At 47.0% G+C, this 26356-nt stretch overlaps 11 protein-coding genes across 11 annotated transcripts; 5 read left to right on the top strand and 6 right to left on the bottom strand.

The window, feature by feature from the left end:
- Window positions 1–2061: 2061 nt before the first annotated feature.
- I206_102858 (uncharacterized protein) lies at window positions 2062–6166 on the bottom strand (the record flags this gene model as incomplete). Its single annotated transcript, XM_070202642.1, has 10 exons — window positions 2062–2112; window positions 2294–2454; window positions 2513–2632; window positions 2688–2801; window positions 2849–3461; window positions 3511–4158; window positions 4215–4346; window positions 4497–5347; window positions 5399–6002; window positions 6047–6166. The coding sequence occupies 10 exons, from the start codon at window positions 6164–6166 to the stop codon at window positions 2062–2064; spliced, it is 3414 nt and encodes a 1137-aa protein (XP_070058743.1).
- A 371-nt stretch (window positions 6167–6537) lies between these two features.
- I206_102859 (uncharacterized protein) lies at window positions 6538–7950 on the top strand (the record flags this gene model as incomplete). The annotated part of the gene is made up of 4 exons (XM_070202643.1): window positions 6538–6617; window positions 6665–6894; window positions 7042–7185; window positions 7373–7950. 4 exons carry the CDS (start codon window positions 6538–6540, stop codon window positions 7948–7950), a joined length of 1032 nt encoding a protein of 343 aa, XP_070058744.1.
- A 61-nt stretch (window positions 7951–8011) lies between these two features.
- Window positions 8012–8902, bottom strand: I206_102860 (uncharacterized protein; the record flags this gene model as incomplete). The annotated part of the gene is made up of 4 exons (XM_070202644.1): window positions 8012–8074; window positions 8135–8354; window positions 8402–8548; window positions 8598–8902. The coding sequence occupies 4 exons, from the start codon at window positions 8900–8902 to the stop codon at window positions 8012–8014; spliced, it is 735 nt and encodes a 244-aa protein (XP_070058745.1).
- Window positions 8903–9585: 683 nt separating this feature from the next.
- Window positions 9586–13365, bottom strand: I206_102861 (uncharacterized protein; the record flags this gene model as incomplete). The annotated part of the gene is made up of 6 exons (XM_019154962.1): window positions 9586–10274; window positions 10333–10434; window positions 10485–10783; window positions 10835–11800; window positions 11851–12646; window positions 12696–13365. 6 exons carry the CDS (start codon window positions 13363–13365, stop codon window positions 9586–9588), a joined length of 3522 nt encoding a protein of 1173 aa, XP_019012365.1.
- A 412-nt stretch (window positions 13366–13777) lies between these two features.
- I206_102862 (uncharacterized protein) lies at window positions 13778–16889 on the top strand (the record flags this gene model as incomplete). The annotated part of the gene is made up of 2 exons (XM_019154963.1): window positions 13778–13874; window positions 13930–16889. 2 exons carry the CDS (start codon window positions 13778–13780, stop codon window positions 16887–16889), a joined length of 3057 nt encoding a protein of 1018 aa, XP_019012366.1.
- Window positions 16890–17165: 276 nt separating this feature from the next.
- Window positions 17166–17902, bottom strand: I206_102863 (uncharacterized protein; the record flags this gene model as incomplete). The annotated part of the gene is made up of 4 exons (XM_019154964.2): window positions 17166–17198; window positions 17257–17386; window positions 17452–17840; window positions 17894–17902. The coding sequence occupies 4 exons, from the start codon at window positions 17900–17902 to the stop codon at window positions 17166–17168; spliced, it is 561 nt and encodes a 186-aa protein (XP_019012367.2).
- Window positions 17903–18093: 191 nt separating this feature from the next.
- Window positions 18094–18413, bottom strand: I206_102864 (high osmolarity signaling protein SHO1; the record flags this gene model as incomplete). The annotated part of the gene is made up of 3 exons (XM_070202645.1): window positions 18094–18118; window positions 18173–18233; window positions 18287–18413. 3 exons carry the CDS (start codon window positions 18411–18413, stop codon window positions 18094–18096), a joined length of 213 nt encoding a protein of 70 aa, XP_070058746.1.
- A 473-nt stretch (window positions 18414–18886) lies between these two features.
- I206_102865 (uncharacterized protein) lies at window positions 18887–21345 on the top strand (the record flags this gene model as incomplete). Its single annotated transcript, XM_070202646.1, has 5 exons — window positions 18887–20128; window positions 20206–20368; window positions 20417–20544; window positions 20634–21165; window positions 21227–21345. 5 exons carry the CDS (start codon window positions 18887–18889, stop codon window positions 21343–21345), a joined length of 2184 nt encoding a protein of 727 aa, XP_070058747.1.
- A 219-nt stretch (window positions 21346–21564) lies between these two features.
- I206_102866 (uncharacterized protein) lies at window positions 21565–22068 on the bottom strand (the record flags this gene model as incomplete). Its single annotated transcript, XM_019154966.1, has 1 exon — window positions 21565–22068. The coding sequence occupies one exon, from the start codon at window positions 22066–22068 to the stop codon at window positions 21565–21567; it is 504 nt and encodes a 167-aa protein (XP_019012369.1).
- A 459-nt stretch (window positions 22069–22527) lies between these two features.
- Window positions 22528–24038, top strand: I206_102867 (mitochondrial 37S ribosomal protein mS45; the record flags this gene model as incomplete). The annotated part of the gene is made up of 3 exons (XM_019154967.1): window positions 22528–22761; window positions 22823–23008; window positions 23439–24038. The coding sequence occupies 3 exons, from the start codon at window positions 22528–22530 to the stop codon at window positions 24036–24038; spliced, it is 1020 nt and encodes a 339-aa protein (XP_019012370.1).
- A 337-nt stretch (window positions 24039–24375) lies between these two features.
- Window positions 24376–26344, top strand: I206_102868 (uncharacterized protein; the record flags this gene model as incomplete). Its single annotated transcript, XM_019154968.1, has 3 exons — window positions 24376–25241; window positions 25307–25515; window positions 25569–26344. 3 exons carry the CDS (start codon window positions 24376–24378, stop codon window positions 26342–26344), a joined length of 1851 nt encoding a protein of 616 aa, XP_019012371.1.
- Window positions 26345–26356: the final 12 nt, after the last annotated feature.

Below are 26356 nucleotides of genomic sequence, written 5' to 3' on the forward strand. Positions count from 1 at the left end.
TTACCATGTCTAGAAGCTGTTCTGGAAGGTCCCCAAAGGTCAATATGGATCAATTCAAGTGGTTTGGCTGCTCTAGTGTAATCTCCAGCTTGCTGCTTAGTTGGAAATTGACCTGTTTTGCCCTTGACACACTATTCACATTGGAATGCATTCAGTTCATCTGGTGAAAAATTTACAAAATTCAGCTTTGCCTAAATTTCCATTTCTTGCCAGTTTCATGACATCTCTAACATTCAAATGACCTTAAGGGTATATAAGCCAGTTTTTATAGGTGCTGTAGCATAAACTTCGTTTGTTTTGGTGTTTTCGAGTGAACCATTGAAGCAGTTGATGATCAGTTGAAGTTGGGAGGAAATCTATCCACAGCAATCAGATTGCATGCCAAATTTGGGACAATTAGAACGTTTTTAAGCACTAATAGATGACCTATCCTAATGTAACATTGACCAGTAACCTTTAATCTTACCATTTCCAAATTTGACACCTTCAATAAGCGAATTTTGAATGCTTGACACTGTCACACCATTTGGCAGGTTGTTATCTGTTCTAATCATGTGGTGAGATGCTCCAGAATTGATAATATAGGAGTCTAAAGGTGTAGCTGAGGTGTCAAATGATATATCAAAGGCATGGACATCATCAGAATCAATGTCGGATGTGATAGAAGTCGAAATTTGAGCTGTAGCATCTTGATTTGATGTGTCAAAATCGGAGTTTGACACCTGTGCTTGACCAGTCTTACTGTAATTATTGTTTTGACCTTTAGATCTGCAGTCTGCAGTGTTGTGGGTTGAACTTCTATGGAATATACACCATTTTTCAGTCCATTCTTGCTTATTATTAGTAGTTTGATTGTTGTTTGACTTAATTCTAGAGTTATTTGGGTTATATCTCTTATCTTGAGCGAAATTTGCTTGAGCTTTATTAGCTGTAGCTTCTTCATATCCCCTTCTAGTCCATTCAGCTTGAATAGCAGCTTGAACTGATGTTGATGTCAATGTTTCTCTTAACCAAAGTGTCTGTTTGAGGGTAGAGTAGAAATCTGGAAGCGCCAATGGCATAGCACATGCTAGCATTCTATCAGATAAGTTCTCCCCTCCAGAACTAATTTGAGCATGTGCAGACCTGATCTCTGCTAGTCTCTTATTAGGATCCTTGCCCTCTGATATAGGAATAGTCCACATTTGCTGCAATAAATGTGCTTGTCTTGAACCAACAGAAGCTGAGTATCGTGTTTTGAGTTCTTCCCATAGTAGTTACGGATCAGGAGCGATAATTGATCTAGCAGCAGCTGAAAGAGATGATTGAACAACTGGAGAGAGTGATCTGATGATGATGATGGCAAAGGATTTTCAAAGCATTTTTGAGTTGTTTAGCCTGTTCATTCGTCAAAGTTGTACCAGGAGCAATGCTAGGACGTGCAACTAACGACTTCTTGATCTCTCAGATGAGCCCTGCTGAGGCAGAGAGCTCCAATGATGCACTGCAATCTGCGCTCTGCAGTGAAACAAAATGATATTCTTCTTCAGTCTGCGAAAATTTGCATTTGATCTACCGTAGCGTGTATTGCGCAGTGTTTTGGCAATTTCGCTCGGTATCCTACAGCAGGAATGACCTCAAAAAAGCATTGCAAGTGAGAGTTTTTGATTCGTTTGTTATAAGCATCACTTTAGTATAGTAGGCCGTGGTGCTTCATCCTTCTTCTTTACTCAAGGCTTCATCCTCGACGAATCGCAATAATGCAGAATATAAACGCCTGAAAGAACACTCAAAACATCATCAAGCGAAAATGTAGCCCCAGAGAGCACGTAAAAAGATAGAATAGTTTCCCACTTCGCTTCAATGTTAGATCCTGCATTTGAACCTGAGCAGACCATTGACTGGTAATTCAGCAGCCATGAGCACTGGTGGCTTCACAGAGAATGAGCAAGCAAACGAGTGGAATGAAATGCAATTAAGTACATGTAATCATATAAAGTCAAGGCTCTACAGCTGTCACCAGGTTCTTACCCGGAAATCGGATGCACCGTACTATATGAGAGGTTGTGTGGTTGAGATTCTTTATCCAAACGTTTGCGAAGATCGAGTCGCCCTCTTCTGTTTGCTTAGTCGCTGTATTACAAGTTGATCAGCTGCATTTCTCGGATGCCAGACAGACTAGATGCCATACGTAGATGACGATGAGGGGAGGAGTCAGGCAGTGAGTCGAGAAAGAGTTACATAGGAGGGGCATAGCGCGTGGTGGAAGACCATAGATCACGCAAACATATCTAAGAGACGCATAGACACTCACCCAATCGTCCTTGTTCGTGGCAAAGCGGTCGAACAACGGTTCGATCTTCTCGGAAGCCTTTCGCTTACTGATCTTGTTCTGATCGGCAACACGGAAGAACGTGGGGGCTACCTCGGAGAGCCATTTGGGCTCTATAACGGTGACTTGATGCATGTATTCCTCTGTGAAGGGTCACGTAAGCATCGACAAGGATGGAAAGACGGACAAGGATCAACGTACTAGCTGTGAGAACCAATTCGTAGTACACGCACCATTCCGGCGGACGTTGGAATAAGGCACTCGAAGGATGGATACTGACTGGAGTGCCCTCGACCAGAGTTTTGTAGCCCTCAGTGGGATCTGCGGACCTGTCAGCGACATGATTGTTTTTGAGCGTGCGCTGGACATAGCTCACCTTTCTTGGCGGCATTACGGAAGAAACCAGAACAGATGGCCATTCTCACACGATTGAAATTGGTGCCACAGGACACGAGATCGTGTTTATATCGATCCATGATACCGATCAATTCTGCGGGATATCAGCGATGGTCCTCAGTTGCGTAGAGTGCCACTTACGCTTCCTCACATCCTGAGCCGTCTTCATAGCTCTAGTCTGAATGAAATTCTCAAAACACCAGGGATTACTGAATTTTGAGGCTTTCCAACCATTATACACAGCGAGGAGAGTGAGCAGATCTCCTTCCGGTTGATGAAACTTGGCTTTCTTTGCGTCGGCTTGCGCTTGTTTATCTTTCGGACGGTAGTAGACTTGACCACCGGCTTGAAGCATCGCAACAATCGTTAAAGCTTCTTCGGAACAACCATAGTCCACTGACTTGATCAGCATCTTAGACAAAGGAGGATCCAACGGGAAGTCGGCCATTTTTCGGCCAATCCGCGTGAGCAGACCCTCATCGTCAAGTGCCCCAAGAGCGTATAGCTGTTCGAGGGCTGTAAGCATAGTCGCGGCCGGAGGAGGATCCATAAAGTCGAAGCTGATGAGATCATTGATGCCCATCGCTTTGAGTGTAAGAATAGTGGAAGCCAAGTTGGTTCTCTGTATCTCAGGAATAGGATTCGGCAACATTTCGTTTCGGTAAGCAATCTCAGTGTATAGTCGGTAGCATTTCCCTGGACCTGTTCGACCCGCACGGCCGGACCGTTGTCGAGCTTGGGCTTGGGAGATCGGCTGTGTTGAAGCGTCAGTACTTACTGCGAAATGAAGGCGCGGAACTCACCGTCACAACAAGAGAGTCCATACCGAGCTTGGGATCGTATGCGTTTTGTTTGGCGAAACCTGGATCGATGACGTAGTAAATACCGTCAATGGTAATACTGGTCTCGGCGATGTTGGTAGCAATGACTACCTTTCGAGCACCTGGTGGAGGAGGGTCGAAGATCCGCGACTGCATTTCTGATGGCAGAGCGGCATACACAGGAAGAATGATGAGCTCGGGCACTTGAGGTCCAAGGGCTTTCACTCGCTCGTAGAGTACCTCACACGCAGTGTCGATCTCCTCCTGACCCGTAAGGAAAAGCAGGATATCACCCGCTGGTTCCATAAGGTGGATTTGCAGGATGGTGATAAGCGATGCCTCAAGGTAGTCGGGTTCAGGTTCTTTGGTATATAAAGTCTCGACCGGGAACGTACGACCAGGAATGGTGAAAATGGGACATCCCCAGAAATATGTGGCAAATTTGGCAGCATCAAGTGTTGCGGATGTACAGATAAGTTTGAGATCGGGTCGTCGCTTGCAGGCTTTCTTCAAGAGACCGAACAAGACGTCCGTTGCGATGGTTCTCTCGTGCGCTTCGTCCAACATGAGGACGGAATATTTTGAACAATCGGGGTCGACAAGTAATTCTCGCAATAACATACCATCGGTCTGCAAAAGTCAGCATCTTTGGTCGTTTTGTCGGTCGTCTACTTTAGGAAACTTACCATGTATTTGATCTTTGTCTCTGGACTGGTCATATCTTCGAAACGGATAGTATACCCGACTTCTGCACCTAATCTACATCCGACTTCTTCAGACACTCGCTTAGCCACGGACACAGCTGCCACCTTTCTGGGCTGCGTGCATCCAAGACGACCTTTTTCTAAAAAACCCTCCTCGGCTAAGTACTGAGCCATTTGTGTAGTTTTTCCAGACCCGGTATCTCCCACAACAACTAGGATTTGATTCTGCAACGTCAGCTAGGTTTGGGACGGTATTGAACTCACATCTCGGATAGCCTGGACCAACTGATCTCGAAGTTTGTAAATTGGAAGACTCCGTCGTTGCTCCTGTATACTCAGTGAGGTGATTTTACCATAAGAAACAACTTTGTTCGCCGCTTTCCATGCGGGAAGCTGGGCAGCCTTTTGGCCCAGAAGATTGCCCTTGATGTCGGAGGCGAACTGTCTCTCGTTCTGATTTGCCATGGGATCAAGCCATGGTTGATTGATTTCACGGGATTCAGAATCGGCTTCTTCATTCGCATCAAGACGTTTGAGGTCACGCCTTTCTTTCGCCAGCGATGCTCCAGCAAGTGCAGCACGATTCATCGATCCATCTGGAGCCTTGATGATCTTCACGGGGGAGAGCTCGAGTGTCACTTTTGTCTGACCTGAGAGGAAAGTCGGCTCAACTTCGTTAACTTCGATATCGATATCCTCTTCTATCTCGGGATTGTTGGATTGTGGGTTGAGATCTTCGTCCAAGTCAGGATACTCCGAAGCATCGACGACCCCACTAGCAATGAGTTGTTTGATTTCGAATCTTTCGGGCGAGGACAAACGTTTGGCACCACCAGATCCTTTACGCTCGTCCACGTGAATGAGTGGCGTTGAATTACTGCCGGTCAGGCTTTGAGTGGCTGCGCGGCGCTCTTCGTCTGCGATCTCTTGAGGGGTCTTGACACGGAGATGGGGAGAAAGATCTGCTCCTGTGTTCTGATCCACGTCCTTCATGCTCAGACCGACCTTTGTCCCGGCTATCGACATAACTTTGACCTTGACTCGCTGACCGCGCTTGACGAATTCGGTGGCAGATGTGGCTCGTCCGTTGATAATACTGGAAACATGTACCAGTCCTAGAGAGGATTCAGTCTACATTGTTACGCGCTGTGGGGAGCTGTACTCACCTTCAGTCCTGCCTTGCACGCCTTCCAGAGAGACAAAAGCACCGAAGTCTCTCACATTTGATACACTACCATTATATATCTTGTAGAGGACCGGTCGATCATCTAAGCCAGGACGTCCTCGCGGTTGCTCAGATATGCGACCGCCATATCCACTGTCTCTACCATATCCACTATCTCCATTTCGTGGCCGCTTGTTCGAAGGTTCCCCGCCTAGCCAGTCCTCGGCTGCCGGTCGATTCCGCCTCGAGGCTACAGCCGAAAGCTGCGCCATGGTATCATCGATATTCAAGGATTCAGGTAGCTTTTCGGTTGATATTTCCTTTCCTTGTCTGCTTTCGAGGTATTTATCTGCCGTTGTCCAATCTTGATCGGGCATTGAAAGACCCGGGAACTTTCTAGCTTCTAGTGCTTTTTGACCTTCCGTGATATGTGACTTGCCGTTAGCCGCTGCTGCCGCCTTAGCTTTTGCTGCTTTACGTTTGTATTTTGGATGCATTGTCACAATCAACCTATCAAGATTTTTGACGAACCATTCGGGAAAATCTGCCCCGATCTCGTTCAGCTTGACTTGGAAAGCTTCAGGCGTTTTACTTTGTTCATGAAGCTAGAAGAACAGTCAGTCTGAGTCTATGATGGCCTTGTACTTACAGCTATGACAAACTCCGCCAGCTTCTTGTCTTGCAGCTTTGTATGATTGAAGAGTTCTTGGGAAACACGCGATACAAGGGAAAGCAGTTCGAGCTTGTACAGCTCTTTGTCGGTGGACATCTTGGGGGGAATGGGAATGGCTGGCCACGAATACTTGTGCAGACAGCTGAACGAATGATAACAAGATATCAAGTTGACTTCGAATGTAAATACCAGCGACTTGAAACGATACCTTATCACTCGCCACCCATAGGGGATCACCACGTGGAGCAAATCACACGTCACTCGCTGGACTGGGGGTTGACACGTGTAAACAGCATGTCAGCAGCGTGGATTCCTTCGTACCCGGTTATATATTTCACACTCCATGCGCGACCATGTACTACTGTAAATGTAATATGTAATCTTACTTCTATTCGTGCTCAACATCATTCGCCCCGTCAAAGAGCTGACACATAAGAAAGTATGCCCGATTCATAGTACTTCACACCATGTCAGCGGAGGAACCAAAATGCTCGTGCTGTCACTTGCGTCAAAAGACTCTTTATTGCCCAGCTTGCTTGCATGAAGGGTGAGTCAGCTGCGAGTCTCTCACTGCTGAATTAACTCAATGTGTAGTATCAATCTGCACAACGAAGCATTGAAGGATATACAAGCCCAAATCAATGCCCTCATTACCAGATCTACATTCACAATCGATAGTCCTTCAGTATCTTCCCATACCCGAACACCTCAATTGCATAAATTGAACGATTGGAGGCGGCTGCGAGCCGAGGTAGCTGAGAAGGAACAGCGATGTTGCGGTCTCAGAGAGCGTATTGCAGAACGCGAAAGGGCGATTGGGAATAGTAAGTCATTTGAACAGTAAAACTAGCTGACGGTCATAGGCAGAAATGTGAAGGCGTCTGGGAACATCGCTAAACGTCGATCTAACCTTCGTGCTGTGCCTTCTTCTGAACCTAGGATCCGCTTTGCAATCCAGCATTGCCAGTCAGAACAGCATGCGACTGCTTACCACATCATCAACGCTCGACGAGTCCTGGTGCAAGAAGCTGTGGCAGTTTTTGGGCTGAACAAGAGACCTAAGGGAGAATGGGCAATCGCTGGGATCGTCTTACCTGCTCCGGATGCGTTCAGATGTGAGTCTTGGTTCGCTTCGTTCGAGCTGACAGGCAGTGTATCCGTCCACGCATATCAACGCTGCCATTTCTCACGTGATTCACCTACTTACACTCGTCACGTCTTACCTGTCCATCACCCTACCTTTTACTCCGATACCTCAGCCACCTTTTGAGTCTAAACACATTGGTCGACCTCTCATGAAAGCCAATACGCCTTTTGTGAGCACGACTAAGTGGAGAGATAAAAACGTGCTTTGGATGTCGAGTACGGCCTCTGTGGTTAGCAAAGGGAAATCGCGGAATTCTCTCTCGGCTAGCAAGATCCTTCCACAATCTAACATGTCAGCTTTATTAGCAAATTCAATCGCCAAACACCGGCAATTCTTGACTTCATTTGCGTTACTTTCGTATTCTGTGTCATATTTAGCATGGTCTCAAGGTGTGCAAGGTATAGGCATACGAGAAGAAGAAGAATATCGCGAAGAATCGGACGAAGAAACCGCACAACGTTCACAACCTGTCAATCCGAACACCATACTTATCTCAGCCACATCGATCCTCGAATTGATCCATTCTCTCTCAGTTTCTCCTGGGCTGGGGCAAAGAGCTCACGAACCGGGCACTAACAAGGTCGTACGACATCTAGGTTTCGGATTAGATGTTGCGAAAGTAGTTCAGAACGTGATAAGTGCAGAAGAGCACAGATGGGGTACCAAACAAGGGGAAGGATCCGGCGAGGATCTGAGTGAGGGATGGGATCTCTTGGACCCGGAGCCCTCATGAACGAAGTCATAACTGATATCTATATACATAGTCATGGATTGTTTCTAAATCTCATCCTCCATCATCTGGTGAACCAATACATCGCCGCATACTGTACGCTTAGCTGCTCACCTTCGGTGACGCACTTTCCCGTAAGACTGTCAGCCATCAAGATATCCAAGGGTCAGATAGCTCATTGACTTACCGAAGCAGGCGGTTGACCATTTACAGTGTTCAGGCGGAATACGGATTTCGCAAGACTCCCTTGATCTTTCAGAGCGGAAAGTTGTAGCCATGGCACGTTGACTGAGGAATTCGAAGGATCATTAAAAGCAGCTACTTTGCTGACGATGACCTTGTCTGCGTTTGTTGCAAATTCCGGGGAGATCGCTCCGCGTGTCTCAGATCCCGGAGTTCCGCTGAGCCTTTCGTTAACGGCCGTGTACCAAGACATTATATGACGGTGACTCACACAAACAGATGATGCATGGCGATGGGTAATCCACCTGCATCGGGGAAAGATAGAGCAGAGAATGCCATCTTAGGCAGAAGACCGCTGACTTGGGAGGCTTCGATGAAGCCTGAAGACATGGAGAACACACAGGACATATCGAAAAGGCTGAGGTAGGAGATCAGTCCTGAACTTTCACATGGCGAGGTTGACTCACTTAGCGAGAGCTCCAGCTGACACATACGCACCTGAGGAGCAAGTGTAATTCTGGATTCCCCTCCCCACCGCGACGTTCGACACAACCTGACCCGCAGGGACTGACAGACCGTCTTGACCATTTAGGGGGACGGTGATATTAGTGAGCTGACAATTTTGTGGGATTTTAGAAGCGAGAGACTTGAGGTTGCTTTTACTGATAGAAGCGAGGGATCTAAGATCGACATTTGAGCTGGACGTATCCGCAGCAGGAGCCGACAAAGCCGCCGGCAGAAGAGCAAACAGGAAGATAAATTTGGAGAGCATCGTTGAACGATTTCAAGAAGTAGGACGTTGGGCGTTGAGAAAGTCTAAGGAAACTTATAGCACAACGAACGATCAAGATGAGGTCGAGAAGATAGAATATAAAACAACGAAGGCTACACCTTTTAACTGCTGCACTCATCATGTACCGCGCAAAGTCTGTCGATCATGGTTGAAAGGTACGCTCTGGGGCTAGCTGTTCCTCGTTTCCCAAGTGATTGCCCTTATCAACCAAATCATTTAAACACGTTTCGAGGAAAGGAGGGTCTATTTTTGGGGTGATCATTGACTCCAGTCCCGACCACGGATCAATTTCCCCTGTGTGCTTTGGTCGTTCAAAGGCACATCATTGTGTGTCAACACCTTGAAACGGAGATAGTTGAAACGTCGAACGAAGATACGTGATATTGATCCGTCGTTGCCTGGATTCAGGTCACGACGACCAGATCACGGTAACAATTCGTCGGCTTGACCATGGCCCCCACCGGCATTGGCAATATCAAGAATTGTTTGTGTCACACTCAAAACGGTGTATTTAACGACAACGTCGGGTCTTCCTGGACGGGTGTTGTCTCATCAATCTCACGAGACTGCACGATAGAGACCGCGAGATTATACAAATATGTTATCCACAGATGCGATGCGATACATGCAGAATGCTGAAGTATATGCAATTGTATGACTGGCTATTCCTCCTGCTGCACCTTCCCATACCCCGATTCCCTGTCTTTCGGTTTCTCGTCTCCAAAACCGAAACCTTTACCGAATCCACTCTTTCTACCCTTTCTTGTTCCACCTTCACCGAACTGCTCGGACCACTTCCGCAATTCGGGTAAACTGCCTTCTTCGGAACTTGATGGTCGGATCTCCTCTAACGCTATTTTGAAGTGCTTCCAAGCTAAAATCCTGGGCTGAGGTTTTGGTATATCCAGATCAATCGCATCCTCATTTGCCTGTTCCTCTGTTATGAGCTCATCCGACGGTGGTTCATGTCCTGCTTTATTGGCATCTGACAAGTGATCCACTTCCGATTGAGCGATTTGTTGATCACCTTCCCCTTCCCCTTCTACGCTGGCCAGCTTGTCCTGAGCATCTTCGGGGCATCCTATTGACGAGGCAAGAATGGCGGATCGCAATCGCAGTGATCCGGCTACGGGTGCGGCAGTCTTTTGTCGCTTCACTTGAGCCTTCTTGCGTCCTCCACCACTTTCGGATGTCGGCAGGATCATGACTTGCGCTTGGCTACCTCCTCCTGGCGTTGCCGAAATCTGAGGCATGATGGGGACAGCAAATCCAAACTCTGAGGCAGTGTTCTTGGCCCAAGGCACCTGAACAGTGTCTTTGACAGCAGCCAATGCTGCGCTGACACATAAGTCTATCGTTGTGATCAGCCTAGAGAACTTTCGGTCGCAGCGATAGACATCGAGACTTACGCTTCAAATCTGACCCAGAAAATCCGTCAGTCTCTTGCGCCAGCTTGTCCAGATCAACATCTTCCGCTGTATTCTCGCTTCGGAGCAGTATCTCCAATATAGCTAAGCGGTACATGGTAAGCACTTGTCAGTTTAGCGGACTAATGACTTACCCTTCCTGCCCTCTGCATTCGGCAGATCGACCAACAATCGTCTCGGCAATCTTCTAAGAACAGCATCATCCAGATCAAACGGCCTATTCGTCGCTCCTATCACCACCACACGTTTGTCCTTATTTGCAATTGCCGAGCTGAGACCGTCCATTTCCTGCATAAATTCGGTCAAAAGGAGATTGTGCGACATAGATCCAGCTGAACCTCTCGATATACGCGCCCCGAACAAAGCGTCGACTTCGTCCAGGAAGACGACACAAGGCGATAACCGGCGAGCAAGGTTGAAAACCGCTTTGACCCTGATGAGCGAGTCAGCCCGTGCGGTCTAGATTGTTATTCGTCTGACTTACAGCTTCTCCCCCTCACCCACATACATATCGTTCACATCACTTGGCTGGATTGCCAACATCCGAGCTCCGCTTTCAGCGGCGACAGCTCGAGCAAGCAGAGTTTTACCGGTACCTGGTGGGCCAAAGAGCAATGCCCCTGTGGTGGCATGATCCTTGAGCACACCACCTCTGAACGCCTCGGGGAATAGGAGTGGGAGGGAGACCATCGATCGGATACCATCAACCGTCTTTTCAGGTAAATGTACATCTTTGAAGGAGGTTGACGCGAGTTTGGTAGGATCTACGATGCAGGGTAGCAGCCGTTTCTCATGTTGTGAGAGATTTTTCGATTTCTTGAGGTTTTCTACCACAGGATCCAAAACACTCTGCGGGGCGTTCTCAATCTCCGACTTGATTTTCGCGTCAACTTTCGTTGGTGCAGATCCAAGATGACGCTTGATTTGCTCAACAGCTATAGTCTTTTCCTCGCCCATTGCTTTCCGAGCTCTTATGATATCCTGCCATTCCACGGTAGCCATTCCATCCTCAACTTTACCACTACGTATAGCGGTACCTAAAGCTATACTGGCGATGTGCAAAGCATCATTCCATGACACCACGGCATTGCCCCAACCTTTGCCAATTCCACTGGACTCTGTCTTTCTTGTCATAGGTCGACCAGTGATTTCACTTGTATTGAGGACTTCTGATGGGTCCGCTAGGACTCCTCCGAGCTGGTGCACGGCTTTCTGTGTGAGTGCTGCGCTCCATATTCTGCGTTGATGCACTCTAGCTTCCTTCTCGCCAGAAAAGTTACGATGCTGAGGAATCACGGGATAAGCCTTCCATACAAGGGATGACGCTTGTGAATGACCTTCATGTGTGGGAGATAGCCCAAACCGATTCATGATCATTTGTCGAAGAGGGTTTGTGTGCTTTTGACCGCTTTCCTGTGACTTGCCAAACGATGGTAATATGGCATTCAAGCTGCCTCAGGCAGGGTCAGTCAAACTCCGGGAGACGTTCGAAGTGCTCACCCTTTGGATAACATCAAACTCAGTCTGCCCTTATCGGCCTCTTTTCGACCATTGACGTCGCTCTCCTCGCTGCCCCACCATAGTTTGGCGTCGTTCTTAGGCTTTACCACCTCTACATGCGACTGTACACTGATACCCATGCTCTTGAATTTCTCCTCGATGGCAGCTAAGGCAGCTTGCGCAGGGTCTTGATGCCGATCACTCTCCTCATCTTCCATCTCCTCGCGATCTAGTTCTGTCAGAGAGCCGTCCTCGTCTCTAGCAGCAGAGGAGAATGCAGGGGATGTATGCGATAAGGCGAGGGAAGGGGTACACTGAAGTATGACGGTTGTCGGATAGACCAAAGACGATCCAGATGGTTTAGCATTTGGGCCTTTTGTCGATTTCGAGAGAGTGAAAACCCCTTTCCGCCTTCTTCTAACAGCTTCCACGAAAGAAGGCCACCAAATGGGGAATGATTTTGCCATCGCGACAGCTGATTCCAAGACCACTATACGCCTCTTTCCTGGTTGAGAAGAGCCAGTATTGATGATCTTGCTAAAGAAATTGACCCAATCGTGATTGATTCGACCTTGTGGTATGTCCTCCATATCGGCCATTCCTCCTGAACCCGATGACATCATCCCTCCTCCCCCACCCACAACAGCTATGGGTACACTGGCAAACATCCCGGGCATACCCCCTTGATCGTCTTGCTCGTCTTGTTCCATGGACTCCTTCTTAGCTGACAACAGAGGTTGCGCTGCTGGCTGCAACATGGGGTTGAGAGATAAAGGTAAAGAAGGTGATTTGATACCTGGGCAGTTCATCAGCAATCTGTCCGGAGATCAGCGGGCTGTACCTACCTCGGGATGCCAGAGGAGACGAAGGCCCATCTATTCCTAATCCCAGCATCAGGTCCAGCCTGACAACATCCGCATTCATTTCATTTGCTAATCTTTTCACAGCATCAGTCACGTATGCTTCTCCCCCTTCGAACGGTGAGGCTAGAGCTACTACAGCTTCCGGTTCAGACGAGCCTAAATCCTCCGGTGGCTCTGATTGTGACGTCCTAGGTCGCCCTGACGAGTCGGGAAACGTGACAACATGGGTGAAAGGGGAGGAGGAGGTCAACTCTTCCGAGAGGTGTTGATTGCCGTTGAGAAACGAGGTCGATAAGTGAGTCAAAACAGGCTGCAATTCTGTAGGCAAAGGCGAAGAAGGTCTCGAGGGTAGTATCAAAGAAGTGGTCGAGCTGTATACTATATCTCCATCACAGGACGGTATACTAGGCTCTTCCACAGGTGCATCGGGACCTTCCGACGATTGATCAGCGAGCGTTACAGTTGAGGGCTCCTCCGGCGCATGATTAGCTGAAGAGGCTATAAAAGTACGCCGTGAAGATGTTGATCTGGGCAGTTGCAACGATGCACTAGTCTTGAGAGACCGTGTGGTGGTGGGAGTCACGTTGAGTACCCGTCGAGATATCGGTGGTAAGACTCGTTGTCGCAGCGTTGAAGGCGATATGCGACGCATCTTTCTATGGCAGGATAGATCTGGTGGAAATAATGGGCCATATACCGAGGGCAGGTTGTATGCTGCGTCTGAGCTTGATGATATCTGACCTGCTTTATTGCTTTCAATTTGATAGGTGATGATGACAATGACTAATGATTAACTTCGAACTTGAAACCGTTGAAAAAGAGGTTTGATTATTGTTCGATTACATCGCGCACAGCGGAGACAGCCGCCAAGCTGTACAGTACAGGCAATACTTTACGTAAACAAGTCAATGACAACAAGCTGAAGCTAGCCGAAGCTGAAGAGCGCGTTCTCTGTTCAATGGATAATATCTGAATCATAGGTGTCTAGCATATCGTAAAGGCATCACTCAAGGTTTATAACGATCGCAACAAACGGCGACTATCGGTCTCTGTCCGTCAACACCATGGATGTTGAGGATCGTACGTACAGCTCACCCGTGGCATCGATTTCTGGTCAAGGCAACTCTGTGGATTCTGGGCACTCATTCATGACGGAAAATGGTGAGTGATAAGTCTCTGGACGACTTGAGCCGAGACTGACTTTCTTTCTTCAAAGATCCGCCACTATCTTTGATCGACTTGCTTCAATCCTCTACAGATATACTCGATTTCTCCAATCCTCCGGCTGATCAATACGTCGACCAACTCCTCTCCCTTTCTCTTCATGAACTTCTTCGACAGCCTCAACTCATATCGGCAGAGACATCGACAGTCGAATCAGACCTCATCAATTTATGTTTTCGAGAGTATCCCACGTTTATATCCGTACACAAATGCTCTTCCGCGGTCAGTTCAGCATTCGACGACTTCTCGGGTAGCTTAGGGAAGTTGATAGACGCGATACCATCGTTAGAGGATGAATGTAAGGCATTCTCGACTAGTACCGGTAGTATACAGAACGTTAGGGGGAAGGCTGCTTTAGTTCAAGAACACCAAGACAAACTTATGGATCTTCTGGAACTTCCTCAACTGATGGAAACTTGCGTGAGAAATGGATACTATCAAGAAGCAATGGAATTACTCAATCATTGTCGGTCATTAGCCTCAAAATATCCTTTTGTTCCTTTAATCCAGGATGTCAACAAGGAGGTGGAAGGAATCTTGCAGTTGATGCTTGCTCAGCTGCTTGCCCTGCTGCGAGAACCAGTCAAGCTACCTGCTTTGGTGAAAACGGTATCTTTCCTTCGAAGAATGGACGCCCTGGACCAGAATGAATTGGGACTGATCTTCATATCGAGCCGCTATCATAATTACCGTACTCAGCTCACCTTGATCGATCGGGACAAGGCAGATCCGGTGCGATACCTTCGAAAATATATCGATCTTTTCCGAGAGCATGTCTATGATATAATAGCTCAATTTACCGCCATCTTCCTAGAAATTTCTCCGTCCGAAGTAGCGGCAATACACATCACATCTTTTGCCGACCAAGCCGTCACGGACCTCGTCGAACTCGTCACAGCCTATATACCGAGAATAGCATCGGACTCCGGGTCAATGTCCTCAATCCTGGTTCAACTTGGTTATTGTGCAATGTCTTTCTCTAGAGTAGGGTTAGACTTTGCACCTCTGGTATCAGCTTCCTTCGCTTCCACCGTTATCTCAACATTCTCCCAATCCCTGGCGACGGCGTCAAACGACTTTGGGTCTATCCTACGAAATTCAGCCAAAGCAGTCCTACCGCCTTCTCAGATCCTGGTAGTTGCCGAGCATATTGCTCACATAGTCTCATCGCCGACATCGCCGCCTGCTCTACCTTCAATAGATACAATATCGCATTACCCTCCCCTCGCAACCCTTATGAACGCATATATATCAGCCTTCAACAGTCTCCGATTACTCGCTCCCCTAGAATTACACTCTCAAATCACCTCAACTCTCTCATCTTCCCTTCTCGCATCGACGAATGTCCTGCTTCAGTACGTCAGACAAGCTACTACCCTCTCGGATGAACCTCCCATGTCACCTGTCAAGACAAGGCCAGGTCACAGACGAACTCCATCGACTCCTCGTGCTGATTTGCTGCGGCGGAATTCAGAAGTTTTGATGACTGCCGATGCTCGAGCTGCCAAGAGGAGAGAAGCCAGGCGAGTATGTGTCGCATGCGCAGACCTTTGGTGTAGAATGGTCGTTCCCTTTCTGGTGGACAAACTGGATGACGGTGTTTTCGCTGATATCCCGAAGCCGGACCCATCGAAGGATCTCAGTGGCAAGCTGGAAGAACTAAAATCGTGGGTGCGAGATAACGAGGAAGGATCGGAAGAAAAGGTTAGAATGAACGGAAATGGGGACGCATCTCAATCGCTACATTCGGTATTGGAGAATGACCATAAGCCCCCGACGACTCCACCTCGCAGAACGATACCACTTGCTTCTGCGTTTGATTCGCCTTCCCACTCATCGCCTAAAACACCTGCTATACCCAACCTCGCCACTCCTACTCCTAAACCTGCCTCAGGTCAACTAACACCGCATTCCAATGGTATTGAAGCTGTATTTGATTCTCCGCGATCTTCTACGAGCACTACTAACGGGATTGCCCCCCTTTCCTCATCTGACCCTGCGGATCTGCAGGAGAGCGGCTACGATACGGTGCAACCTATGAATGTTCAGTCGGAACTCATGGACGTCGGTTTGACAGGCGAAGAGGCTGCAGTAGCTGTCAATGTGGAACATGATATAAACCATCATACCCAAAATTCCGGCTCGTCCGCTTTGGAGCTCAATACAGACCAGAAACCAGCGCTCGCTGATGCGATCGACCTGAAAGCAGAGCGGATGGCAGATCTTCCAGCCGAAAGAGCAACTTCAGCAATTCATGCACCCTATCCATTGGACACCTTAGACAATATCACAGCGGAATCTTTAAACACTGTCAAAAGTAAAGACGAATTGCCAAGCACAGTAGCTCCTGACCAAGCCGAACCCAACTTTGCGCCCTCATCTCCGATTGTCGTTGAGATTGCGCCCGAGCCAACGACGGATGCGGTGGATATCAACAAAATCTCTCTGTCTTCGCCGTCCCAGGCGTTAACCCCTGTCATTGAGCCATCGAAACCGATGAACTCGCAGATATTCGAGGCCAGGGAAGATACGCGATCGAATGACCTCCCACAGGGACAACCCGCATCAGCAGAAGCAAAAACGCCTCACAAATCGGTTGACGCAGTAAATCAAGAGGCTCTCAAAGCACCCATTAGCCCTGCTCCACCTAATGGCGTTGATGTATCATTGGAAGATCAAATGCAGCGAGAATCAACCGAAGGCAACAAGTTGAAAATTGCCGAGTCCTCTGGTCAACCCACGGATGATACAGCAGAAAACTCGCACCCTGCTGAAACGCCTGAAGACATTTCTGCACCAGACACTCCAATAGAACTTGAATCGCATCCGGCCTCGACCAATCCCTCCCGTCCAGTCTCTCCCGATGGCGAAGCCGAAAAACAAACAGCAGTCACTTCGGGCAGCTCTGGAGGGGGCGCGAAAAAGAAGAAGAAGAAAAAGGGGAAAAAGTAGAACAGCATTGTCGTCTTCGATATCCTGCAAAATATATATAATGGCTTCCAACTTGATGTTGTTATACACAGAAGAAAAGGTGCTCCACTTGCCATATGCACCAATCACATTATATGTTGCATGTTACTTATGATATCTCCATGAGGCAGTATAGATCCCCAGCAAGGGTATGTATCATATAAGGTATTGTAAATGGTTTTATCGTCTGCAAGGTGTTGCGTTGGGGTCATTTCTTCATTAATTCTGCTCGGCCGAGGAGATGAGTCATATTGGAACTTAGAGCAAGGTGAGGTAATTGGAAGGAGCAATCTACAAGATTGATCGTCAGCATCTGAGATCTGTCCTCTCATGGCAGTTTTTTACTTACACCTGTAGCACCGGATGGCGTTTTCACCTGGAACCATTTACCGGTATTGTCCAACACCTCAAGGATGTCTCCCTTCGCGAATGATACTTCGTTAGGATCATCGACGGAAGCGGTGTAAGCGTACATCGCCCTGTCAAATATTTAACATCTTATCAGGTGGTCTATTCTTTCATGACTTGCCGTTGTCGTACTCACTTGGCTCGATGTTTGTATTCCGGCTCCTCACCACCTGGACTATGAGCTGGGTAATCGTTCCTTGCTGATGTAACTTTTTGAGGTGTTCCTTCAGTCGCAGCTGGGGCATATCCTCCACCGGTAATTCCTCCCCCAGAGTAGCCTCCGGCATTGATGCTATGAGAAGAAATTCCTCTAGACATGTTATTCATTCCTGCACCGCCTCCTAGTCCACCTCCAGTACCCATTTCACCTCCGCTGTTGCCAAAGCCGGAAGTCGAATCTCTGTGAGGTACGGGTGCTGAGCGCATTCTTCTATTGTTTCCTGACAGCCCTCCATTACCTCCTGAATTCAAAAGGTTGTAAAAGAACGATTCTTCTTCGGACGTAAGGTAAATAATCCAAATAAGCTAATTGCGGCGAATTAGCGTCTTGTCGAAAGTACTGTTCTACTGCAACTCACATCGACCATAGTGAGCAATAACCATCCTACTCCGACGGCAATTAATGCTCCTTGAGGTTGAAAGATGAATTCTACACCATGAACTGCAAAAACAGTGGCGATAGCCAGGAAGATAGCAAGCTGTAATCGGTGTAAAGCAAGAGAATCCGAAGCGAGTGCGAGGCTAAATATATGTCAGTGTCGTCAGACGGGAAGCTAACCTACAAAAGATGTATTATCACAGCGCTGATGATACTAGTCAGCTCGAGCGACTTCAATACCTTGTTCGTTTTCACTCACAGCTGTATCCATATAGCAAACCAGAGTGTGTTGACAACAGGAGTTCGTCCATCCCCGGAAGCTGTTAGACAGTAGTCAGCTCGGCAAAGTGTGATAGTAACGAAGGGAGCCCACAGTATTTCGCTTCAGCAGCAGCTTGACTTGCGAAGGCAATTATCCAAGACGGGACAGCGATGATAAAGGTGACCAGAAACACAGGATGACGGAAAACATATCCGGGATCAAAACCGTGATCAAACATGGTTCGCTCGGGGGATGATGGAATAGAGATGGTGCAATTATATGTGAGACGATCAGGTAGTAGCTGGCCGATGGTATTACTTGTGATGAAACGTCTTTGCTGTGAATAAAAAGCAACGGAGATGAGCAAATGAGAGATATAAGTAAAACAAAAAGATAATTTCCGGTAAAAGTCATTCAACCTAAAAACATGAATGGTAAACATGCCATAATCCGCCCTGAGCCTAAAATCCCACTAACACTACCGAATGGTTCCTATTCGTCATTACGGAATTTGCTAATGAGCCTATTAACGGAAATCCTAATGGTATTACAAAAGAAGTGAAACATGCGCTCCGCGGTTTGTTGTTGTTCGCGTAATGTAATCGAAATGTTCAAATGCCATCATTTTTCAAGCGATTGCAATTTCCTTCTTCCATTCTGCGTTAAAGCACTTGAACGATCATATACATCAGCCTAAGAGCGGAATGGAGGATGGAAGCTGGCTTGCTCGACCCAAGCTTCGCCGCTCGCGCCTCGTGCTCAGCTGAACATCAGCATCGGCATACCTTACCGACCACCTCCACACTTCTTCCTTTACAAGTCTCATCCGGGGACGACAAATGCAATGACCTGAAACGTCGCAAACTCTCCCCTGATATATACCAAACGATTCCATCTAGATTATCTTCACCTAGCGTTACATTGCCCCAACCGCTCAATACCGTAACAAATGCTGCGTTGTTATACCATTTCGCAATCTCGGCTCATCGGGCATCTCATGTTCACCTCCAGCAAGCCTTCGTACATCCCTCGATTTCCTCAACGACCATCGCAAATGTACATCTTTTCCCCCTCTATAGTGCCGATCCTCCTCGCCCCTTTGCTCACGATCCAAACGCCGCCGCTAAAGCCCTGGATCTGCAATTGCTTGCCTTGGATCTCCTTCGAGCTGGGCTATCCCAAGGTGGGTTGTCGGAGAAAGAGAAGGTAGCATTTGGTTTAGAATTTGGTATAATAGGCTTGAAGGCTTATTCGGCATTATACAAACCTGTCGTTGGCAAAGGGAAGACCAGCAATGGCAAGCAGGTAGATGCTGCCAGATTGATCGGAGATATCCAAGAAATCGTTGGACAATCACACTTTATCTCAGGCAGGCAAACCTCCTTCACTCCTATGAGGCTCCAACTAGAACTTCTGAATGCTAGAATAGCCTTCCTTCAAAACAAGTTCCATCTCGGTAAACGAATGATCCAACAAGCTTTAGCCAATCAGAGGGAACAATCATCCCATCGATATGCCTTGTACCTACTCTACCTAGAATACATCGAATCGACCGGCTCTGCAGATTACCTCACCGTAGCAGATGATCTGATGGCTGAAGCTTATTCGAAAGGCCACATCCAGGTGGTCCAGCTCGCTGCTCTAGCCAAGGCTCGCTCCGTGTTCGTACACCGGCGATGGGAATTGGCTTCCCAGGCTTTGTCATCTCTCTCAGCCGTACTTGGGCTGACGGAAGACCTATCCCGGCCGGTGGCTATCACCGGAGAGGGCGATGAGAGGACATGGCAAGCATCGATGTTGGTCCACTACATGATACTACGATCTTTGTGGTCAGGTCGAATAGGCGATGATAGCTCGGCGAGGACAAGTCTCAAACACATATATGACTTCATGGACGGGACTGCCGAATCTGAAGCGTTTCACAAGATTCGTGCGAATGGAGGCATTATGATGGTAAGTTAATGTATGCTGATAAATATGCTGATTCCTTTTAGCTACACCTTCCCGGTAGCGAGCCTTTACGAGTACAGGTGACACCGCCCAACATCCTTTATCTGCTTACCTATTTAACAACCGTGGTCAGTCGGCGAGATTTCGCTGGATCGAACGCGACATGCAAGAGTATCCTGCATTCGAATGCTCTGAGACGATATGAGGACATCGCGAGAGCTGATGATATGTGGGACGTCGGATGTGAGTTCTTTTTGGAGTACATGCAATGCGAAGTTGACGACTTTCAAGATTCCGAGTTTCATGGTGTTTCCAGGGTTGAGAAACAACAGAAGGAAGTAATGACGATCCGGGGGGAGATGATGCTTGAACATGCTACCGCCCTGCTCTTCCGAAGTGATCTTGAAGCGGGCTATGAAGTGAGTCGAGACCCGCCACGAACTCTTATTGACTCATCCAGCTGCTTCTGCAATCGATCGAACACCTTCGAAGACACGACCTATTCCAGCCATTCGCTCCTCATATTTGCCTTTTATTCGCTCAATTTGCCATGCTTATCGGAGCTGGCCCGCTAGCGGCAAGGTTTTATACCGCCTGCCTGCAACTCATCAACTCTGGCAGCGAATTCGGCCTGATCGCGACGATCGGTCTTTTAGGAAGTCAAGGTAGATTATCAAAGCTTACCGAGAATCCCGTAAACAGAGATCTTGTCAGCGGGCTGGTGGAGAAGTGCAAGGGTAGTACAAGTGCGATGTTCAACGGTGCCGGCCACTTGTTAGCTAGTCTTACGGATGAAAACGTTGTGAACTCTAAGAAGCAACTTTCGACGGCTTACGAAATCAGTGCAAAATCCAACAATAATTTTCTGCGACTCCTCATCTTTGCGTTTACGACCAGTACACATCATTATGGTGGTCGAGAACGGATGTACCGACAGCTGGAGACTGGAAAGGAATTGGCTAAAATGATGGGAGGGAAAGATCGCCCAGATGGTGTCGGTCAGGTGATCCTTGGATTATGGTTTGCTTATCGTCTCAAGGGTGAGCTCAAATCTGAGGACTTGAATTCCGACCACGCGAGCGCTGACGCAGAGATCTTTAGAATACTATCGTCAAGAAGGAAGCCAAGAAAGGGCTAACCAAGCTCGAGAAGGAATCAAGAACCATCTCAATAGATTGGAGAAGATCAAACTGCAAAGTGCCGCGATGCTGGCCCCATAGTCATCGAACCAGCAGATCTAATTTTCTAATCAGTAATGAAGGGGTGAGCAGTCGATGAGGACAGGGCGATTACTAGAGGGTTGCCAATCTTTCTATTGTAGCTATATAGTATATATCACGCATCGTGTTCCATCCAATGAATATGACACCAATACGTAATATCGTGTCATGCTGTTTTCAAGTTTGTACAAACCCAAAACCAAATATCGCTGGGATAATCTAACCAACTCTACAAATGACTTCTCCACCTAAACCAGCTCTCCAAGCCTCCCAGCCTTCCAAGAATCTATTCGTGCCCGTCCTGCCGTTTTTCGCGTCTTCTGCCGTACGCACTATCAGGATCTCACCCATACCCACCCCGGCTACATTTCTTGCTCTCTTGCCAACCAGTAATCTTCCTAATTCATCACGATCCACTACCACTCTGAAAGAAGGTTTCGATACCAAACCCATCCTACGTAGCACTGGTTGTCCATTACGATGTTTGAGACCTATCCATAATTTCCTTGCTGGAATCGGCAAGCTATTGAACGATGTCGGGTCGGGCCCTGCTGGTGAACCCAAAGATACGTTTGATATTAAACCTGATCGTAGTAATATCGAAGAGATGGCTAAGGAAGATGTGGAGAAAGGTACGCTTGTTTTCGCTTGAAACCCTCGAGAGGTGTTTTGTAGATGTGCGCAGAGATTTGCTGGTAAAGGTCCGAGTGATCGAGTTGTCATGTTGCGTCGGGAAGAGGAATAGGTCTAGTGACACTAATTTGGGAGTTTAGATTCGGTATGTTCGATGTTTGATGTTCGTTATTGCTTAAGCTAATTGAAAGGTGCGGACTATCTGGACAGGATGTGGGAGAGTGTGACGGGATGTAGATCTCTGGGGTATTGACCGTATTGCTTGAGACTGAATATTTGTTTAATGTTGATATGAAATCTTGATTTTCAATCTTTATCATTTGAGATGCCCAACTTTACTTAAGACTTACGAGAAACGATTGACGGAGAATCAGTCACACTCCGTTATACAGTATAGTGCCACAAACTTGACTCTATGTATCTCACCCAAGTTGAAACTCCGGATAATCCCGCTTTGAATCCTCAAAAGCTTTCTCGTGAAATCATTCACCAGCAACGAAATTTAGTTTCCCTTCTCTTTCCAATGATCTCACTTTTCAACTACATATCATGCCATTCACAAACTCCATAGCTGGTCCGTCCCGGATCCCCTTCCAAGCAGCTATCAAGTCATGTGGACAGTCTGTTACTCGAAGGCATGCCTCTTCAGCTGCTGGAGAGGCCAGAGTCCCTCCAAGGAAGGTATCCAGTAATATCTTCTTCGCCGATTGGATCAAATCCGAAGGCTCACAATATCGTGATCCTGTCAAGGGTCAAAAAGCAAAATGGCTAGGCGACAAAGTGGTAAGTCAACTCAAGAACCAAAACGTGACATGCCCAGCGCTGATTAGGTCTTTTAAATTAGCCTTACAGCAGTAATCCCACTTTCCGACCACCACCACCTCTTTCTGATTATATGCAAAATCAAGTGTATGCCGATATCCGACGAGGGCGGAAAGTCACCGAGCTCGCTGAAAAGTACAACATAAGTAAGGCCAGAATCGAAGCCATCAAAAAGCTGAAAGAAATCGAAGATGAATTTAACCGAAGAGTGAGTACGCTCTTCATATGTCTCACTTTGATATCCCTCTTTACATCTCGGATGAAACAAAATATGACATAACCTTCGTTCTGAAGACTAAAATCATGGTTATTATTATATTTCTTCACTTTCTGAAGCCATTCATAGATCTCTGCTATTTTGACTGTTATCAAGCCAAGATTCTATAGCTGACTTCTTTGTTTTGCTGTCTTTGCTCGATTGTGACCAATTCAGGTAAGTTGACTCCCTCGTTAATTCAACCAAAAGATCTCACCTCATCTCCCTCCCCTCTTCACCCCATTCTATGATGACTATCTTGATTAGTCTTTAAGACTTCACAGTAAACTTATGGTTAAAAAACCATGCATGGCTTTCTGATACCCACAATCACTCATCAATTTATTGCTTTCGATGAGATTCGTAGCTGACGGGACCACAGTCCATACCTTTACAAACAGCTTTCCTCAACGGCATGGAACCTCTGCTCGGTGTTCAAATCCCCATCAACCCTTCCACGAGGGAGCACGATGCTGCTCGTGCTCGATACATCGATCAAGCGCATGATTCTCACCCAAGTACAAATGCCGAGCGCCTGGAAGAGCAGAGATGGGACTCAGGCGTTGGTCAAGAAGGATCATTCGGCGCTAGAACCCGTGAAAACGCTTCGGAAGGTGTTGAGCGAACTGCATGGGAGTTCAGGAATGAAGAGCAGAATCTAGAAGACGCGCGAGTCTTAGAGCAAAAGGAGGCAGAACTGAAGAAAGACCCAGCTCATCATGGTGTCGTACATGAAGTACTGAAGAGAGAAGTCATGACCGCTACCCTTTTCCCTACTCCGGTCACGGAACAAGCAATTGTGAAAAAGGAAAAGGACGCAGCCAGAGCTAAAGACTTGAAATCAAAGAAGGACCAAGTGGAAGGTGTCACTCTTAGCGGTATACATTTCGTCGATACATCTTTCACCAAGACCTTTGGTGCCGATAATAGGGGTGCCAAGTTGAGGGAGAAGAGATACAGGCGCAGGGAAAGCAAGGCATAAGTAGTCATTATTTTTAGTCATATATGTATCGAAGCAGCAATGCATTGATAAAACCTCTTTGATCCAATCCCGCCTTCATGTTGTCGTTCATAAGGATGTACCATACCCTCACAAAGTTCAAAACAGCCGCAGGGCATGATCTCGCCGTTCCTGAAACTCCATTGTTCTCGTAGTCAGACTGTAAGCATTCCTCTTGATGGTTTCGCTCGACATCTTTCGCAAATCTGTCCTATTACAACCCACTCTTCCTCACAGTGACCTTCAACCCAATGACCATTACCATGATATGACACCAACCTAATTGCTCTTAAATTCCTCAACGGACGATCCGATCACTATGACCTCTGGAGATTACGAGCCGCTACCCACTTCTTCGACTTTACCAACATACCCACCTTTACCAGGTCCACCTTTCCGTCCACGTCTTCACAAGAAACAGATCACACTGATACTAATACTCAAGTATGTATTAGGGGGTTGCGCCAGTCTTGTCATCTGTCACTTTGTTCTGATAGGCGCTTTCCCAAACTCATCATATACGAAGTATACAACGAATTTCCGAAACAGTCATGTTGAACAATCAAGTTACGCTTCTGCCGCAGCCTCCGTTCAAGGTGTTTTAGACAGTATAGACTCATCAGCTGGGCAACCAGGAACATTTTTTCGGGATTCTTTCCCACTCAAAACGATGATCGCTTTTTGGGAATTAGCAGAGAAAGAAGTAAAAGCTAGAAGCCTAGACACGTGTAATGGACAATTAGGTCGAGAACTGATCGATGCTTATCATTCATCCCAATTAGGGTATTGCGTTCCACCTGGGGATTCTCTCACTGACTTCATAATTGATCCAATACGGAATGATTCACGTGCACCTCATCTCAATACCGAAGATGTGAATTTGGTAGAAGGAACATCTATATTTTGTTCGACTGTTCATAGAGCAGAATTTAGTAGATGGTGGCCATACCCTGCTGCCCCATGCGTATCGAAAAATCTTCGGACTATTCCAAATTCTCAATCTGAACGTAAATTCGGTGCCGCAGGATGTGAAATTACAGAAGAAGGTATAAAATTGAATAATGAAATGGGTGGAGAAAGATTTTTAGGTACAGATACAGAAGGCGTTGCTCCGGAAAATGATCAATGTAAGGAACGTATCGAAAGGACTTTATTGGTTATTGGTAGACAAGATCAATGGAATCCGTTAGTCAACCCTTTCTCATCTTTACAAGTCTGCAACGCTGATCCGAATTCCGTTTCGTCTTTAGGTTTCATGTAGCGGAAGACCTGATTACTACCCTGGTATCCGTCTTCGTAGCTGTTCAGACTGCACCTGCGTTGATCACCTCACGAGTACAACTAGTCTTCGTGGAGGGTTTTGGCATGGATCAGAATCATTTCACTCCTCTTTGGGATCGGATTGGAGCATGGGCGCCAAGGCGACTAAGCCTAGATCCTTGGATCGAGGGTACTTGTCGTGAGTGCTCCCAAATCTTCAAGAACACTACATTAATCATATTTCATCCCTAGTCACCAACGCTATACATAGTGTTGGAGCAGGTGCTTCTCTCTTATCAGCTATGGGTGTGGGTACATCTTATTCATGCGCTTCGACGATTACATGGGCAGCATCGCATTATTATCGACATTTGTTCGGGTTACTTCCACCTTCATTGTCCCTTCCTGCCAATCTACTAGAATCATACCATGACAACGAGAGACCTCGGCGTCCCATCAACGTGTTGTGGCTTTCTAGAGCTAAATTAGATGATTATGCTCAAAAACATAATGATTGGTCAAACTGGAGAGACGTAAGGCATATAACCAACGAACCTGAATTGATTCAAAAATTCAAAACGGAATTAGAAGCAATGTGTCAAGAATCACTCAAATCAAGAGAATTTGGTCAGACAGGATGCGTTTACGAAGACGCTACTGAGATACCTGAAGGATGGACCTTGACTTCACCTGAGACTTTGAAAGATACAGACCCATTACCTATCAGATTCATGAGTTTGGATCCTACAGTCCACGCATTAGAAAATCAGATTCATTATGTTGGACATAGTACAATTTTAGTATCTTCTCATGGCGGTGCTTTGGGATTGTCACTTTTTTTACCACCTGGAGATGGGACGGTGATCGAACTTCAAGTGCAAAATGTTGTTGGAAATTATCATTTTCAACATATGGCTAAAGAGTGTGGACATAATTATGAGCTATTACATATAAACCGTCAAGTTGACGTAAATCAAGTTTGGGATTCAGTCAAAAGGTGGATTGGAAAAATAGCGATATCTGGATAAGCTGATGGACTA

The sequence above is a fragment of the Kwoniella pini genome, chromosome 3 (assembly GCF_000512605.2).
Source record: "Kwoniella pini CBS 10737 chromosome 3, complete sequence".
Lineage (NCBI taxonomy): Eukaryota > Fungi > Basidiomycota > Tremellomycetes > Tremellales > Cryptococcaceae > Kwoniella > Kwoniella pini.